Genomic DNA, 17,654 nt, shown 5'->3' with positions numbered 1-17,654 from the left:
TAATAATAATGGTTGTTATCAACTTGGAAAGTGACAGACTAGTTACAGGATGAATTAACCACAAGTCATACTGACATTCACCATAACTATACAAAATTATGTAATGCTGAGAAATTTTCAGTTTTAAGCTCCCCACAACTTTTGAACTATCTGATTTCTTGCAAAAGAAAAAATCCTTTTTGACAGAATCGAGTGGTGAGTGGTGACAAGAAGATTAAATGAGTTTGGACAACGTATACAACGAAAACCCATCATTTTGCAAAAAGCTAGAAAATGCTGTGAGGAGGATTTTCCTATCTTACCTTGATGTAATCCTCTACAACTTTCATTCTCACATCGATGGGCTCAATCAAGTCTGCCAACTGGAGAAAACCCAGAACGGCACAAATCCTCTATTCAAGCTACCCTATCATCCATGAAACCGTGCAAAAACATCTGAATAAATTGACATAATCACAAATATGAAATAAATAGAACAAACCTCTTTCTTGATCAGCATTGGTCCATCACAAATCCCCACAACCACCCGATCCCTGGAAAGCTCTGCTGCTGCCTAATAGAAATCACTCAATGTTTTTAACAAATGCAGTCACAAAGATATGATCTCAAAAGACAGATTAAATTTCAAAATTTACAAAGGAGATGGATGATATATTAGGAATCAAGGGCAGGAACTCAAACATTGAGAAGAAGGGGACGCATGATCGATCATCCATATTCTTTCATTTGAATGAGGAAGAAGAAGGAGAAACCCTAGTTCTGTCTTCGTGATTTGGAGAGAGGTGAGGAGGGAGGGAGAAGAAGAAGAGGGGGATTTGAAATTGTCTCCGCCAGTTCTCCGCCAGATTCCCTCCCCGTAAAGGAGCTGGTGAGTTGAAAGATTCTTTCAGTGGAGGGCCGATACTGGTAGAGATGAGAGACAGAAAAGAGCGGAGAAAAGTGTAATTCGCATTTCATGTAAGGTATTTTACAAAAAGATGTCGGATATTTAATTGTAAAGTGTATATCTAAACTATGGTCCAGATTTAATATCTTTAATCCAATGATCAATAAACGCTATCATACTTGATACCTGGTTATCCTACAAGTATGCTTGTCCTTTTCCCAAGTTAAAAATTGGAATTCAATTCGTATTGGTATCGTTTAAGGGTATCCATACTCTCTTACCAAGAAAAACAGAAGGGTATCCATACTCTCTTACATCCCTAATTTTTTGAATTACAAAACAGAAGGCTCTTGTCATATCTTCTCAAGGGAGAGCTCCTCTGCTCATATCTGCTCGTCGATCACGCCTGGAAGTCCTTCCTCCTTGTTCCTTTTTCCTGATTGCTGCTTCCTTGCTTATCGACCTTGCTCTCAGCTCGAATCAGGTCGCCGCCCACAGATCTCTGCTCTTCCTTGCTGTCTGGTCGAACTATAGACTCTGCTTGACCTTGCTGAAGGTATTAATCTTCCTATCTGCTCGACCCAGATCTCATCTGTGAAGACTCAAATCTCTGCAAGTAACCAGATTACCTCTCAACCTAGCTCTCTGCTCGTTTTCGCTCAAACAGGTTCGCCTATTTCTCTTCCTTTGTTGATGTAATGCATCTATTGAGGATTGTACTTGCTGGATCCGTTGATGAGCCTGGTAAATATGTTAAGGTTTTTATGCTATTTACAGTAATTGGTTTAGTTCACATCTGTAATGCGTGAGAATGTTGCCGATTTCACCGTACATATGGTTATGATTTGTGGTGTGTCGAGATCCCCGTACCCTATTTTTTTTTTTTTTTTTTTGGTTTTCATTTTTGGTATTTTACTAGGGCTTGGCTTGTTCCTCCTCCCTGTTCATAGAAAAGGAGCTGATTTCACAGTTCATATGGTTTTGATTTGCTGATTTCTGTTTGGTCTACAGGGTTTAAGACGTAATGCAAAAAATTCATTTATGCAGCACTCTTTTGTAGCTACATTGTACTCCTTTTTGCTATATTGATTAACTTTGAAATGCATGAATAAGCCAAGGCTTTGGACTTGATTTGCTTTTGGTATGGCACACTGATATTATCATCTAATTATAATAATTTGAGGATTTGATCAAATGTCATGTTCTGTGACATATAATTGTAACTAATTTATCAGCAATTGTTAGATCTCCACAGGAAAGGTTTTGTTTGAGAGTAAAATTGTGGAATGTGGAAAGGTGGAATTTGGAATGGAAAAACATGTAAAAGAAAAGAAAGTTACGCTTTCTTAGGTTTGGTGGGAAGGAAAATTCTGTAAAGTAGAGGAATTCCTTATCCTGTTTTGGGGTTAACATGAATGTTTTCTCTTTTGATCCAATTAAAACCAATTAAAACGCTACAAATCTCAATTTGTTAGATATGGTTCTTAAGAGCAGGATGTTCAACAGCAGTTTGTTTTCATATGAGCACACAATCATATAATAGGATGTTCAAAAGCAAGTTGGTTTTCTCTTCTCAGATTTATGCTCAAAAGGACTAGCACTATGGTTTTAAAAAAACATTTTGGAAGCATTTGAACAATTGCAGAGAGGGGTCTGCCTCTCTCTCTCTTGGTGGGTGGAGCTACGGTCTGGGGCCCTGCTAGGGCAATCGTAACTGATTTTCTTTGTGGAAGCAATATTATGTTTCTGTTATTTGCTTTAATGTTGTGGTTTGTATTGGAGTTGTGCTTCTGTTAAGAAATTTTGTTTGTCCAGATCTCCCCATACGTCCACCCATATCTTGTTTTGAAGTTGTGCTTTTGTAAGAGGTATCCAAGTTAGTTGGGTTAGCATTTTTTCTTCAAGGTTTTGGGTGGAATGCTTGGGCTTGTTGTCAAGATATGATTTTGTAGAGGTTACTGATGGAGGGAGGCTAATGATTTTCTTCTTGAGTTTGCAAGGGGGGTGGCTGGACTGTAAATAGAAAAAATTTTTAAAGGCAGATTGGTAATTAGATAGTGGAAGGGACAAGAAGGAAAGTAGGAATTAATGAATGCTTCAACTAGGAATCAAAGATAATTAAAGTACATGAATGAATCAGAAATAAAGGGGAGGGGTAATTCTGGAAATAATGAAATAAGAGTAGAATAAACTAACATATGAGGTTGTCGTCAACCTCTTGACAGCGTACAGGAACCAGTGAGAAGGATTTCCTTGTGATTGATCCAACCCTTCAACTATAGCTCCAAATACCATGAGAAATATAAACAGTTTCGTAATCCCTCACTATATTGATTCTAAACCATAGAAGCATCATCAAACAAGCATCAATTCAAAGACCAACTCCTAAAACGAATTATGGCGGTACTTTCCGGATAGGTCTCGGGAAATGCCAAAATAGCTACCAACAGGAAGGGTTTCAATGGTCAAGGACTCAAAGATCAGGGTCTCCTAGGATAGTGGAACTTATGTTGAAGAATGAGCTGGCGACTCATAGGCAATGGCTTGGTTAAGGGAACCCACTGGAGCCGTAGCAAAAGTGAATCTTCATAGGGCAATTGTATTGCTTATGGACTCAACTTGGGTGATCTGCCCATGACCAGGATAAAGCTTGGGTGAAACTAAGTGGAGGTCCAAACCGACTGATGAAGAATCAACGGATGGGTTGTGGTCAGGGGTGAAATGCCACTCCCTAATTTCAGAGCCAATGATTCAGATTCCACGGAGGTCTAACATGTTAGTTCTCAACCCATAGGACCGCTAATCGACAAATAATAGGTAGAACATAAATGGAGGAATAAGGGAACATAAGAATGGAAAGGCAAGGGAAAAGAGGAATAGGAACATGAGCGACTCACCGAGTGAAGAAAGCCATGCTTTGATGGGGAGAACAAGAAGAGAGGGGAAGAGCGAAGGAACATTGCCACAATCACAACACGTATGTAAACACTGACCCAATTTCTTTCATTCAATCTCTTCTCATTGTAGTAAGTTAAATTATAAAAATAAGAAACATCCCAACTCAAAGTAGAAATTTACTCTATTTGGAAACCAACTCGATCTAGCAAATAAAACAAACTCAAACAAGAAAAGTAGCAACTCCTATGTAGCTAACTCTTACCAAAAAAAAAAAAAAAAGGTTACTGGTCTATCCCCAACCAAGATCTTATTTCTATGTTAAACCAATTATTTCAACTTCTTCTTCTCTCTCAGTGGCTTCTCAGGAGCTCTCTTTTGGTCATCAACGTAACTGAACACAATGAAGAGGAAATTTTGAGAGTGAAAAAGCAAGAAAATTTTGTTATTTTCCGTATGTCTCATTTTCATCTTTCCTTTTGACATCTGTGTTGTGATTATCATCTCTGCAATTAAACTTCCCTAGAGATCTTGTGATGCAGATACGGGTTCCAAAAGCTGGAATCGGATCGCTTAGGGCCCACAATAATGACAAAATATCTCAATTTAATAGATGAGTGGCATTCTTGTAATTTCAGTAACAATCATGTGCATTACTGATAGCATAACAAGTGACAGGGACAACTGAGATAGGAATTTAGAAGAGGGGGTATTCTATAATTGCTAAAGTAAGGGAGGAAATAATAGAACACACTTTTCAGGACAGGGGCTTTCTTATAAATTTAAGTAACTGTACTTACTTGTAAATTTAGAGAACCAGCCTTCTTCTTCTTGACAATGGAACACCAAGCGTTAGACCCAGCCCTGCTATGAATGGGAGATCTCAGCCGAAAAGAGCACGATTAGAGCTGAAGTTGCAGGCAAAGGTACTACACTAACAGGCCTCTGGAATCCCATTATTGGTCAACCAAAAGCTCGTTTGAAAGAGGAGTATTCAACCACTGAACTGAACCTGGCCGCAGTTTTGGGTTTCAGCTTTGTTGCAGGTCTCGTTCCTCACGACTGGAAAGATCTTTGGGGCTGAAATTCTAGGGTTCATGGTGCCTAGGATAGAGGTTCTCACGCCCTAAATCTCAGGCTCATTTGAGGAGTATCAATGGAGATCGATCTCCAATATTAGGGCTGGAAGTACCGCCCAGAACAGAGTATTCTCAGGTATGGGAAATAAACAGCAAAGAAATAGGGAAAAATATTAGAGAAAAGAAGAGCAGAAGATCAGTGGGGTGAGAGGTAGTCGAAGCTCACATCATCCATGGTTTCAAACGAAGCAAAAATCCTTCAATTCTTCAAAATCTCAAAACTGAAATCTCCATTGTCTCACATGACTACTTAAAGGAAAATAACATCAATTAATGGAAATTAATTTAAAATATAAGCAACTGAAATCTAAAATTGAATTTTTCTGCAAACTTGACCACACCCTACACTAACAATAAAGGAAACAAATCAAAGGACTAAATTAATCCCATCTTCCCAGGCCCATCTGCATCATCTTGCAAGCCAGAAGATTGAAATTCATTGCTTTCAGATCAACCATAAACATCTGGGTCATTGTGGAGGACCTGAATTAAACCATTGTTGTGGAAGCTTATTGGATTGAAGGTTATGTTGTTGACAATCTTCATTTAAAGTAAGGTTTGGTGGGAATAATGAATTCAGGCATTTGTCTTAGCTCAACACCCGCTATGCTAAATGGTTGATCCATTGCTTCCAACCAAGTGCTTCAAGAATCTTGCTCCATGATGCTTGATCCGGTATGATTTTGAAAGTTATGGAGGACTTTTTTTTTTTTTTTTTTTTGGATGAATAAAGTCATAAAGGACTTTAAATAGAGGGAAATGGTGAAATCATGTGGTTCCACCTTGTTTAGTTGGGATAAGGCTTTGTTGGGTTGAATTTAGTTGCTTAAAGTTGTAGGAGATCTTGCATTGTCAAATTTGAATGTGAAAGTCGTCACACTAAAACAGTCCCAAAGTGAAAAGTAGTAGTTGATTGGTAGTTTCACTGTTTTGGGTATCAATTTCCTTGGACATTTTCTTTTCCTCTTTCCTTTTTCTTCAATCTCTCTCTGTTTCCCTCTCAACTTTAATGGATTTCCTTATTCCCACATTATTAAATATTGTAGGTGCCAGGTGGTCTAGACTGCTATCTTGTTGCATCATCAAATGGATCAAGTGGGTCAACCTCATCCTCCTCCACCAGGATTGAGGCAAATAAATCTAATGAAATCATTTAAGTTGGGCATACGCTCTCTGTTGACGACTTGTTCTAAGGAGGTTATCATTCTTACTTATTGGTTCCTTTTTCAATAATTTCATATTTTCTGATTTATTGTATTTTAAGCTTAAATACTTGGCCCATTTAACAAGCATATTAGTACCACCCCTGGGTAATCATCAATCACATGCACAACCATTTCTTTGGTTTTTTCTGATTTTCTCCTTTGGTTGGGAATGGTAGTTGTTTTGCATATTTTGCTCATTATATGAACGTTTTATGTTAGAGTGTTGGTAAGGAATGAGAACATTGTGGAGAGATGGGAAGAGTATTTTCATAGCCTATTAAGTGGAGGCGTTTTGAGTAAGAATGGCCCAGAAGATTGCATTAATCATAAAGACACCACACCCCCCCCCCCCCCACATATATATATATATATATATGTATGTATGAAAGGTTAGGGTGTTTGATGTTAAGGAAACCTTAAGAAATATGAAAGTAGGCAAGACACTAGGCCCAGATGAGGTCCCAATGGAAGTGTGGCAGAGCTTAGGTTTATGTGGTGTGTCTTGGTTAACCAAACTGTTTGTCAAGATTATGAGTAAAAGGAAAATTCCAGATGAATGGAAGAGACACTGTTGTTCTGATCTACAAACATAAAGGTGACATTCAGTGCTGCAATAATTATAGAGGCATAATACTAATGAGTCATACTTTGAAATTATGTGAGAGGGTTATTGAAACCCACTTGAGAAAAGAAGCTACTATTACGGATAACCAATTTGGTTTTATGCTAGGAAGATCCACTAAAGAGCTATTTACTTAGGAGATTCATGGAAAGATTTAGAGATAGCAAAAAGGTCTCCATATGGTCTTTATTGACCTAGAAAAAGCTTATGACAGAGTCTCTAGGGAGTTAATATGGCAAGTACTAGAGAAGTGAAGTGTTTCAAGTAAATATGTAGGCATAGTTAAAGATATGTACGAGGGCATGGTCACTAGTGTGAGAATCGTGGAAGGTCAAGGTAGTGAATTTCCAATCACCATTGTGTTACGTCAAGGGTCAGTTTTAATCCCTTTACTTGTTTGCACTTATCATGGATGATTTACCAAGAACATTCAAGATGAGGTTCCGTGGTGTATTTTTTTGCTGATGATATTGTTTTGGTGGATGAGACAAAAACAACGATTAACGGTAAGTTAGAGTTATGGAGATCAACTTTGGAATCTAGAGGTTTCAAGATAAGTAGAATGAAGACGGAGTATTTGGTGTGACACTTTCGTTACATTAAGACGAATAACGAAATGGTGAATATTGAGAGGAGAGGGATAGCGCAAAGTGATTATTTTAGATATATGGGGTCAACCATAAAGAAAGAAAGTGATATAGAAGATGATGTTTCACATAGAACTAAAGTGGGATGGATGAAATGGAGAGGTTCATCTGGAGTGTTGTGCGATCGATGCATACCTTTAAAGCTTAAAAGAATATTCTATAGGGCATTTGTATGACTGATTATGATGTATTGGGGTGGAATGTTGGACAATTAAGAAGAGTCATATAGATAAAATGTGTAGTAGAGACGAGGATGTAGAGATTGATGTGTGACAAGACTAGGAAGGATAAAGTACGCAATGATCATATTAGTGATGATTTGGGGGTTGCCCTGATACATGATACACTCCGAGAAAGTCGTTTGAGGTGGCATGGCCAAGTTTACCAGAGGCCTTTGGAAGTACAGTATGGAGGAGTGATCAGATTCATACTTAAGGAACTAAAAGAGTTAGGGGCAGGTCTAAAATGACTCTATGAGAAGTAGTGGGGATTGGGGACATACATTCATGGTTTAGGTCTTGACTCAATTAGGTCCTTGAATAGAGCTTTTTGGAGGGCATGGATCCATGTATTAGACCCCATTTAAGTGGTATATTTCTGAGTTGTTATTGTGTGTTCTTTTCTTTTTACTATTATTTTTAATATTTTGTCTTCGCCTGGAACCATGCAGCCAACCCCATTTGGTTGGGATGAGGTATTTTATATGAGCCTTCTAGTTCCTCGAACAAAAAATACAATCATTGAAGCCTTCATTATTTGTTGATCATGGGCCAGCATTATAGAAGAAGTGCTTTAGTAGGTTCAAAATCTTTTCTACCCAAAAGAGGGCTTTTTTTTGGGGGGGGAGACATAGTTCGATATTTCTGGTTTCAGTCAGATTTTGACCGAAACCTGTACCATTTTGACCATTTCGGTGGTTAAATGGCTATATTTTGGCCCAAAACTTCAAGAAACCCTAATTAAGCATCTCTAAACATATTGGAACCTCCAGTCTGTAAAAACGCACACCCCCAAAACGGTAGGTTGGTTTTGGATCCTAGTTTGCTGGTGTACGTTGTCCCTGCTGTATACCTCCCCCAATATAGACTATTCTACTCATAATTTGGTACTAGAACATACAAAATTCAATTAAAACAACTAAATATGCATTAGGAAGTGGGCGAGATTCTAACTCCTATTTCCACCGATCCTTGAAGGCCAAAACCAACTTCAACTCCATCATCATGCTATCAAATCCTGATGGGTCCCAAGTTTCTAAAGTGGATGAGATAAAAGAGGCAGCTATCAATCATTTCAAGCTTCTGTTTAACCCGACTGCTTCCCCAGCTTTGCCCATTCCAGAGGGGCTCATAAACAAATTTGTTCCGGACAATGTTGCTCCAACGCTCTGGGCCATCCTCTTTGATGATGAGATTATTGCTGCCATCCTCTCCCACAAAGCCAGCAAAGCTTTGGGTCCCGATGGATTCAGTATGGGCTTCTTTGTAGCTGCTTGGGACATCATTAAAGCGGATCTTATCAAAGCGTCAAGAGTTTCTTTTTCAACACCATCTAGATCAAGGCTATCAGTCATACCTTCCTTTGTCAGACACAATGCATGACTTCAGACCGATCTCTCCTTGCAATCTCCTTTACAAGTTTATTGCAAAGATCCTTGCCAATTGGATCAAGATCCTCATTGGCACCCTTGTTAGTGACAACTAGTCTGCCTTCATTCTGAGAAGGTCCATTGGAGACTATTCTTCTCTGTCATGAAATTGTTAGAGGCTTTGATAGAAAATCCCACCCCCAGCTGCTCTTATGAAAATTGATCACAAGGCTTTTGACTCCTTAAGATAGGATTACATTGTTTCAGTTCTCAGCATGATGGGCTTCCCTCCTATCTTCACCAACTGGACCTTTCACTGCATTGCCTTCCCCAAATTTTTAGAGTTGGTCAATGGCAGCTCGGCGAGATACTTCTCTACTACTGGCATTCGTCAGGGATGCCCTTTATCCCCTTATATTTTTTGTCTTGCTATGGGGGTTCTCTCCCGCAGTCTTCAAGGTGCTTCGGACTAGGGTACCATGATACCATCTCCCCCATCTCCAAATGCAAGGCCATTAGGCTCACTCACCTTGCTTTTGCTGATGATCTGAAGATCTTTTCTTGAGCTGATGATTCCTCCTTTGACACTATGTTAAGATATGGTAGTTGAAATGAGAAGAAAGAAGAAAGGAGAGATAGACACCAACACTTTTCCGAGGTTCAATTGGAGAGTTGAGTCCAACCTACGTCCTCCAATATTCTTGGTATTTTCACTGTGAATTCCCTCCAAGGTTACACTGCTTATTTATGGTTAATGAGAGAGTAATCAAGGGATGAAATCTCTCATACATGGTAATTGGATAATTACAATGATTAGGATCCTTATCCAATTTATTGATAGCATATGCCAGAGTTGCATTAGGATACTTATGAATCTTATCCTGAGCTGGAAATATTGGATTTTCCCTGATTACTGCCCTTTGACTTGCATTAGGATTATTAGCAATCTTATCCTGGGCTGGGAATATTGGATCTTCCTTGATCTCTGCCCTTTGGTCTCTTACATGCTCCTGCAATCTCAACGGGGACGATGTCACCTTGAGATTGTTCAAAAGATATTGAAATCGTGATGTCGTTAGTGCTTTTGTGAATATATCTGCAATCTGGTCTTTAGTAGAGATGAAGCGCACACTGAGGTCACCTTTGGCCACTTTGTCTCATACAAAATGGAAGTCAATCTTGACGTGTTTTGTACGAGCATGGAATACTGGATTGGCCGTGAGGTATGTCGCTCCTACATTGTCATACCATAGGATTGGAGCACAGGGCAAATACAGATTGAGTTCTTTCAAAAGTGATTGTAGCTATATGAGTTCAGCTGCAACATTTGCAATAGCACGATATTCATACTCAGTGCTTGAGCGCGCAACTGTGGCTTGCTTCCTTGAACTCCATGAGATTAAGTTGGACCCAAGATATATAGCAAAACCACCAGTTGATTTCCTATCATCAGGACAGCTTGCCCAATCTGCATCGGAAAATGCTGATAATGTCATAGAGGTGCATGGATCAAGAAGAAGACCATTGGGGATAGTCCCTTTTAAGTAGCGTAGAATCCTTTTCATAGCAACCCAATGATCAGAGGCTGGTTTATGCATAAATTGACAGACTTTGTTGACATCAAATTGGATGTCCGGTCTTGTAAGCGTAGCATATTGCAATGCCCCCATAGTGCTACGGTATAAGGTTGGGTCTTCCATTAAGGTTCCAGATGACTTGGTAAGTCTTGCCATTGTGGAAATGGGAGTAGATACCGCTTTGCACTCTGTCATATTGGTACGAGAGAGCAAGTCAACGATATACTGTTCTTGAGAGAGAAGACCCTTAGACACTGGCACTACATTGATGCCCAAGAAATAATGTAGAGGACCCAAGTCTGTGATAGCAAAAGTAGCAGCCATTTGTTGAATAAAACGGTTAATGATAGTGGAAGTACTTCCTGTGACAATTATGTCATCAACATATATTAGTATGTAAATTGTTTGGCCACCCTTAGTATAAACAAAGATGTGTCTGTTTTGGAGCCTACAAAGCTAAATTCCAACAAAAAGAGCTTAGTCGCTCGAACCAAGCCCTCGGAGCTTGTTTGAGACCATAGAGCGACTTGTTTAAGCGGCACACATGACTAGGATGTGTTGTGTCAATGAATCCAGGTGGTTGAGATATGAACACTTCTTCATTTAAAAACCCATGTAAGAAGGCATTTTGGACATCCAGCTGCCTTATTGGCCAAGACTTTGACAAAGCAATTGAGAGAACTAATCGTATAGTGGTTGGCTTGACAACTGGACTAAATGTTTCTGCATAATCAACACCCTCCTGTTGATTGTAACCCTTTGCAACGAGTCGGGCTTTGTATCTGTCTATGGAGCCATCTGCCTTTCTCTTTAATCGATAAACCCATTTGCATCCTACAACATTCATGGTGGGTTTGTATGGCACAAATGTCCATGTGCTATTCTATAAAAGAGCATTGAACTCAGTGTCCATGGCCTTTCGCCACTGAGGATGGCGAGTTACAGAAGTATATGAGGTGGGTTCAACATTGTCAAGAGCAACCACCGATAGAGCCTTTGGACGCCTAGTGCCATCCCTGGTGCGAGTGATCATGTGATGTCGAGCTGTAGGAGGTGGAGGAGGTGGTGGAGGTGTTGGAGATGGTGATGATGTTGATGGTGGGTTCACAAGTAAGTCTACTATATGGTCAGAAGTAGGGAGAGGGGAGCCCATATTTGGTGAATATAATGGTGATGGACATGCATTGGGTGTGTCTACTGAGGGGTTGGACTATTGTATATTTGGTCTAGAGAGTAATGGTAATAGGTGTGCTGGCCCAAGAATGGACTGTGGGTTAAGGGCTGATTCACTCGCACTAGTGGAGGGCACATTAAAAGGGAATGTGTCCTCATCAAAGACAACATGGCGTGAAATAAGAATTTTCCTTGTAACCAAGTCAAGGTACTTATAACCACGGTGTTGAGAGCTATATCCTAAGAAAACATGCAAGCAGGATCTATAATGGGTTGTTTGGTTCGGTAAATCTTTGGGATGACATTCTTTAGAATGATAATTCTTAATTTTTGGAGTGTTTTGGTTCCACTAGGATGACCCTCATGAGTGAGCATCCTACTTCCCATGAATGACCATATTACAAAGGATGTGTTCCAAATCTGAGTTTACCTCAATACTTAAACTCAGATTTGAGCAAACCTTTTTACCACCTAGTATAAAAGGAGAAAGCGGAAAGACGTTCTCTACGGAAGCCAATATCTCAACCCGCGAGAAACATGCACTAGCCTTAAGGCAACCAAACGATTTTTCAGAAAGAAACATAATTCAGAAGAATGTCTATCAAAAGATTGACATTCATATCCGATACATACACCATTTGATTTACCGAACCAAACACCCCCTAATCCATCTTGTGACGATTGTAGGGTCTTAAAAGGGGATAACAAGAACTGCCGAAGACACGAAGCTGATTATATGTTGGATGGTAGCCGTGTAACTTGAACATAGGGGAAACATTCCCTAATATCTGTGTGGGGAGGCGGTTGATTAAAAAAACAGCTGTCTCGAAGGCTTGAGTCCAATAGTATTGAGGAATTGAAGCATGGGCAAGTAGAGCGAGTCCACTTTCGACAATATGTCTATGGCGTTGCTCCACAGAGCCATTTTGCTCATGGGTATGTGGACAAGAGAGTCGATGTTCAATGCCTGATTCTTCGAGAAAGCGAGATACATTTCTAAATTCTCCTCCCCAATCACTGTGAAACCGCTTGATGCGGCGTTCAAATAAGTTTTCTACCAACACTTTAAATTTTTGAAACAGTCCAATCACCTCAGATTTGCATGTCATAGGATAAAACCAGATGAATTTGCTATAGTCATCAACAAAAATAAGATAAAATCGGTACCCATCAGGAGTAGTGAAAGGTGACGGTCCCCAAACATCTGAGTAAATGAGATCTAAAGGGGCAACCGATTTAGATTGTGATTATGCAAATGGGAGTTTGTGGCTTTTACCCATTTGACAACCACTACAAACATATGAATTAGACATTGAAGTAACAGGTAATCCAAAAGATGATATTATTTTCCGGACTATTCGAAAAGCTGGATGTCCCAACCGGTTATGCCATTGACTGAGTGAGGTACGTTCACCAACAAAAGCCTGTAAGGTACTCTTATTCTCTGGCGCAGCCTTATTTAGTACTAGTTGATAGAGCCCATTTTTAGTTCTGCCTTGGAGCAGACACTGCCCTGTCCATCGGTCCTTCACATAGAAACATTCTGGGTGAAATTAAAAAAGAACATTATTATCTATTGTGAATTGAGAAACCGATAAAAGGTTCTTAGTTATAGATGGTACTCGAAGTATTTCTTGCATCTTTAATGGAGATGAAGAACCAGGAATATATGTTCGACCAACATGGGTAATAGACAAACCTGATCCATCGCCAATTTGAACCTGATCATTGGCGGAGTAAGCTATGCAATGTGAAGATTCTCAAGATCTGCAGTGATGTGATTGGTTGCTCCAGAATCTGGATACCAGATGCTTTCTGTGGAGGAAGCGGCTGAGTACTGTGTCAGGTTGACATTGGGAGGTGGGTTATAAGAATGTTGATATGCATGATTATAGCGTTGTCTGCACGCAAGCGCTTTGTGGCCCATCCTACCACAAATCTGACATTGGTCATTGGGAAAATGCATAGAAGAATTATGAAGAGGGCCACCATTGTGGTTTTGTTGGTAACGTCCACCTCTAGTACCACGAGATTGCGCCTTGCCACGGAAGCGTGCACCTCGGAAATTTCCTCCTCTTGATCCACGGTTACCACCACGGGAATCAATTTGGTTGTTGCTGGTAGCAACATTTGCAGCAGTGAAAGGAAAGGCAGGGCTGCCTGTAGAGGGCTGTAGTCGTAATTCCTGGGTAAGTGACATCCCTCGAAGATCATTATACATAAGAAGGTCGCTGCGTGTAGACACAGACGTAACGAAAACGTCATATTCAAGACCTAGACCATTAAGTACATGAAGACAAGGGTCCTCATCCGTGACTGGGTGCCCAGCGGCAGCCAACTGATCAGCCACATTCTTAATTTGAAGGAGATAATCATGGATAGATGAACCTCCACGCTTAGTTTGTTGGAGTTGCAATCGAAGCTGCATGATCCGGGCAGCAGAGGAAGTGGAATAAAGTCTCTCTAAATCGGTCCAGATTTCTCTAGATGATGTGCAGTGCACCACTTGGGGATGGACTGGTTCAGAAAGAGAGCCAAGTAACCAGTATGTAACAAGATGGTCCTTGCGACACCATTGAGCAAAAGCAGGATTTGGAGTTGCAGGCGGCAAGGTTGAGGGAGGACAAGGAGATGATCCATCTACAAGAGTGTAGAGATCATAGCAGCGAAGTAGTGGCACGATCTGAGATTTCCACAGGAGATAATTCTTGTCTGTTAATTTGGTTGTAAGAAAATTATTGAGGGAAGGGAATATTGGATCTTCCTTGATCTCCGCCCTTTGACTTGCATTAGGATTATTAGCAATCTTATCCTGGGCTGGGAATATTGGATCTTCCTTGATCTCCACCCTTTGGTCTCTTACACACTATTATGCAATGCCTGAGCCTCTTTGCTTCGATGTTCGGTCTTCGCATCAATCTTAGGAAATCTCTCATCTTCTTGACTGGGATTTCGGATGCCTCCAAGCTTTTCCTCCTTCAGAAAACAGGTTTTGCTTTGGGCTCTCTCCCGGTCAAGTATTTGGGTCTTCCTCTCATCCCCGCAAGGCTTTCAAGTTATCACTGCTCCCTCATGCTGGATATCATCAGAAAGCGCCTCCAATTATGGAAAGGAAAACTATTATCCTTTGCGGGCCGTCTTAAGCTCATCAGATCTGTCCTTCAAGCATCCTACATCTACGGTTTGCCCAAGGCGATCATGGCCAAGATGGAATGTTTATTTGCTTCCTTCCTTTGGAAAGGATGCGAATCCTCTAGATTTTTTCGCCCCCTAAGTTGGGCTGCTGTTTGCCTTCCCAAGAATGAGGGGGGTCTTGGTTTGAGACGCATCAAAGATGTGAACATGGTAGGTATCATCAATCTTATTTTGAAGGTTGTTACCAAAAAGAAAAGCATTTGGGTGGACTGGGTGTATTCGCATCCTCTCAAGTGGGAAACTCTTTGGTCGGTCCACTCTCCATCCGATGCCTCTTGGGTATGGCGCAAGTTAATCTCTTTAAGATCTAAGGCTTCCAGAGTTATTTCCACCCGTATCAGGGATGGTACCTCCACCTATCTTTAGCTAGAACCTTGGCACCCTAAAGGGCTCCTCTCTCAGATCTTCGGTGCTAAAAATATCTACAATTCTGGGCTCCCAAGACATGCTATGATTGCTAATAACATCTCCGCTGGTTCATGGCTCCCCCTAACCTTGCCTCCACCCAATTAGCTGAAATCTGGTCCTCTCTTCCAAGCATCCCTCACCCGGGTCTCAGGTGAACTGATATTATTGTTTGGAACCATGCCTCGAATGGCAAATTCAGTGCAAAGTCTGCTTGGGACTTCTTCAGACATTATGGTCCTCCCTCCCCTTGGCATAAGCTTATCTGGTTCAAGCACCACATCCCTCGTCAAAGCTTCATAGTATGGCGAGTCTTTTTGAATTGCCTCCCCACGCAAGCCTTCCTCATTCAAAGAATGATCCAGGTCTCTCCTTTATGCTACCTTTGTGGTTCCGAACCGGAAGATAGGAATCACCTCTTTTTTGCCTGCCCTGTCTCCTCCTCCATTTGGAAGCTTGTTCTCTCCAAATGCTGGCCTATTAATAGAAGAATTCTCCCCTTCCAAAGAGAGTGGGTGGTTTGGATGGATATGACCTTCCAAGGGAAGACTATTTGTGACTATGTGGGAAAACTTGCTTTCTGTGCTACTTTAAATCAAATCTGGATGGAGAGAAATCATAGGAAATGGACCTCCAATTCTTGGCCGCTTGGAAAGATTTGGAATTCCATATTCTTTGATGTCAAAGCAAAGATCTCAAAAGTTTCTTCCTCTTGCCCCCTCCCCCAGAAATTGTCACATTGTTGCTTCCTAGGAGCTCCCAAGCTCGATAATCAGGAATCCTGTATCTTGTTAAGGGTTTTGCTTTCTTTTTTGCCCTCCCCCCTTTTTTGGGGCTGTATTTTTCTCGTCTCTTTGGTAATGAATCATTTATTCACCCAAAAAAAAGTGGGCGAGCCTGTCGCATAGCGGTTAGGTTGCACTATTGCAACATGATGGTTAGTTGGTTACAGGTTCGAAACTTGGAAACAGCCTCTCCTGCGTAGCAGGGGTAAGGCTGCATACATTTGCCCCTCCCAAATCCTGCAGTACTGGGAGCCTCGTGCCTGGGTTGCTCTCTCTCTCTCTCTCTCAAAATATGCATTAGGAATGAAGAAAAACCATTTAATAGTACACTTACAAGTAAAAGTACAACTGTTCCTCCGACTCTATGTCAATACCACAGAGAGTTCCTTGGAGCCGACAAAACCATTTCTCTGACTCTATCACTGAAGACAGTCATGTCATGGTATGCTTGAAGAAAAGCTCTAAGTCCATCACAATAGCTTAATAGGTGTTATTGTCAATGTACAGTAGGTAAAACAACCTAGGATAGAAGTCATTTGGGTGGGAAGATTAGATGATTAGAAGAAACAGACAGTCCTAGGTTTCAGAAGAACACCACCACTGATGGCCCTGTGGCAATCATCTGGTGTTGCCACTAATACATATGTCCAGGAACCATGCAAGAACACCACCACTGACGTCCCTGTAAGTTTCAGAAGAAACAGACAGTCCTAGGTTTGAGGGGGGGGGTTTGAATCAAGAAAAGCTTCAATCTGTTGTTATCTTTTTACCCTTATTTAATTGTTAGAGCGCGTCTTCATTAAGGCTTCGCACACAAAGGGAGAAAAATGGTTTTGGGCATAGTACATTAATGCTTCCTGGCCCATTTATGTTTGTTTTTTTGTTATTCTAATTCATTTTAAATTAAAAGAAGGGCCATAAATGATACCAAACATCTGCAAAAATGAAATGTGTCAGCAAAATAAAAACGTAAATGATACCAATGACAGCCTTAGTGCTGGATATCTGTTATCACATTGCCCATTGTTGGTAATTATGTGATGCAGTAGCATTATCATGGCTAGACTGGCATGGCCTGATCTGGAAATCCAGATCGAGCCAAACCTGAAGACCGCCATGCTTTTTGGTCTAAGAAAGGTTGGTAGGGATTTATTTGTTTCTTAAAGTTATAACTGTACTTCGCATCTTATTATGTTTTATTTTGGGTTAGCTTCATTGGGGATTAGATTGAGTTTGAGTTGTTAGTTTCCTAGTTTGAGAAGAGTCTGTTTTAGTAGTTTCTATTCTATATGGCTTCTTTATTTTCTTTATTCATGATTGTAAACCCAAGGTACAGAGTGAAATAAGAGAATTTGCGTCTTTGTTTGCTGTGCTGGTGTGGTGTGACTATTGGCCATTTGGCCTTCTTCCTCTTTCCCTGCGATTCTAAACGTTTCCCTTTTAAGTGCTTCCTCTTATCTCTTCCTTTTCCTTTCTTAGTTCTCCTATTCTTCTTTTAATCTGCTTCTTCTATTCTCCTTTCCCCTTTGAATTTCCT

At 40.5% G+C, this 17,654-nt stretch overlaps 1 protein-coding gene across 3 annotated transcripts in view; it reads left to right on the top strand.

The window, feature by feature from the left end:
- Positions 1–825: 825 nt before the first annotated feature.
- Positions 826–17,654, top strand: part of LOC122063586 — a gene marked incomplete in the record, with an annotated part of 55,228 nt that continues 38,399 nt past the window's right edge. The window contains 3 exon segments of one of the 3 annotated variants that reach the window (XM_042627292.1): positions 826–962; positions 1,230–1,553; positions 5,967–6,117. In XM_042627292.1, coding sequence (XP_042483226.1) covers positions 6,007–6,117 — 111 coding nt within the window. 3 annotated transcript variants of the gene reach the window in all.

The sequence above is a fragment of the Macadamia integrifolia genome, unplaced genomic scaffold (assembly GCF_013358625.1).
Source record: "Macadamia integrifolia cultivar HAES 741 unplaced genomic scaffold, SCU_Mint_v3 scaffold1370, whole genome shotgun sequence".
Taxonomy (NCBI): Eukaryota; Viridiplantae; Streptophyta; class Magnoliopsida; order Proteales; family Proteaceae; genus Macadamia; species Macadamia integrifolia.
The sequence above is the reverse complement of the archived record's forward strand: the minus strand, read 5'-3'. Positions and strand labels throughout refer to the sequence as shown.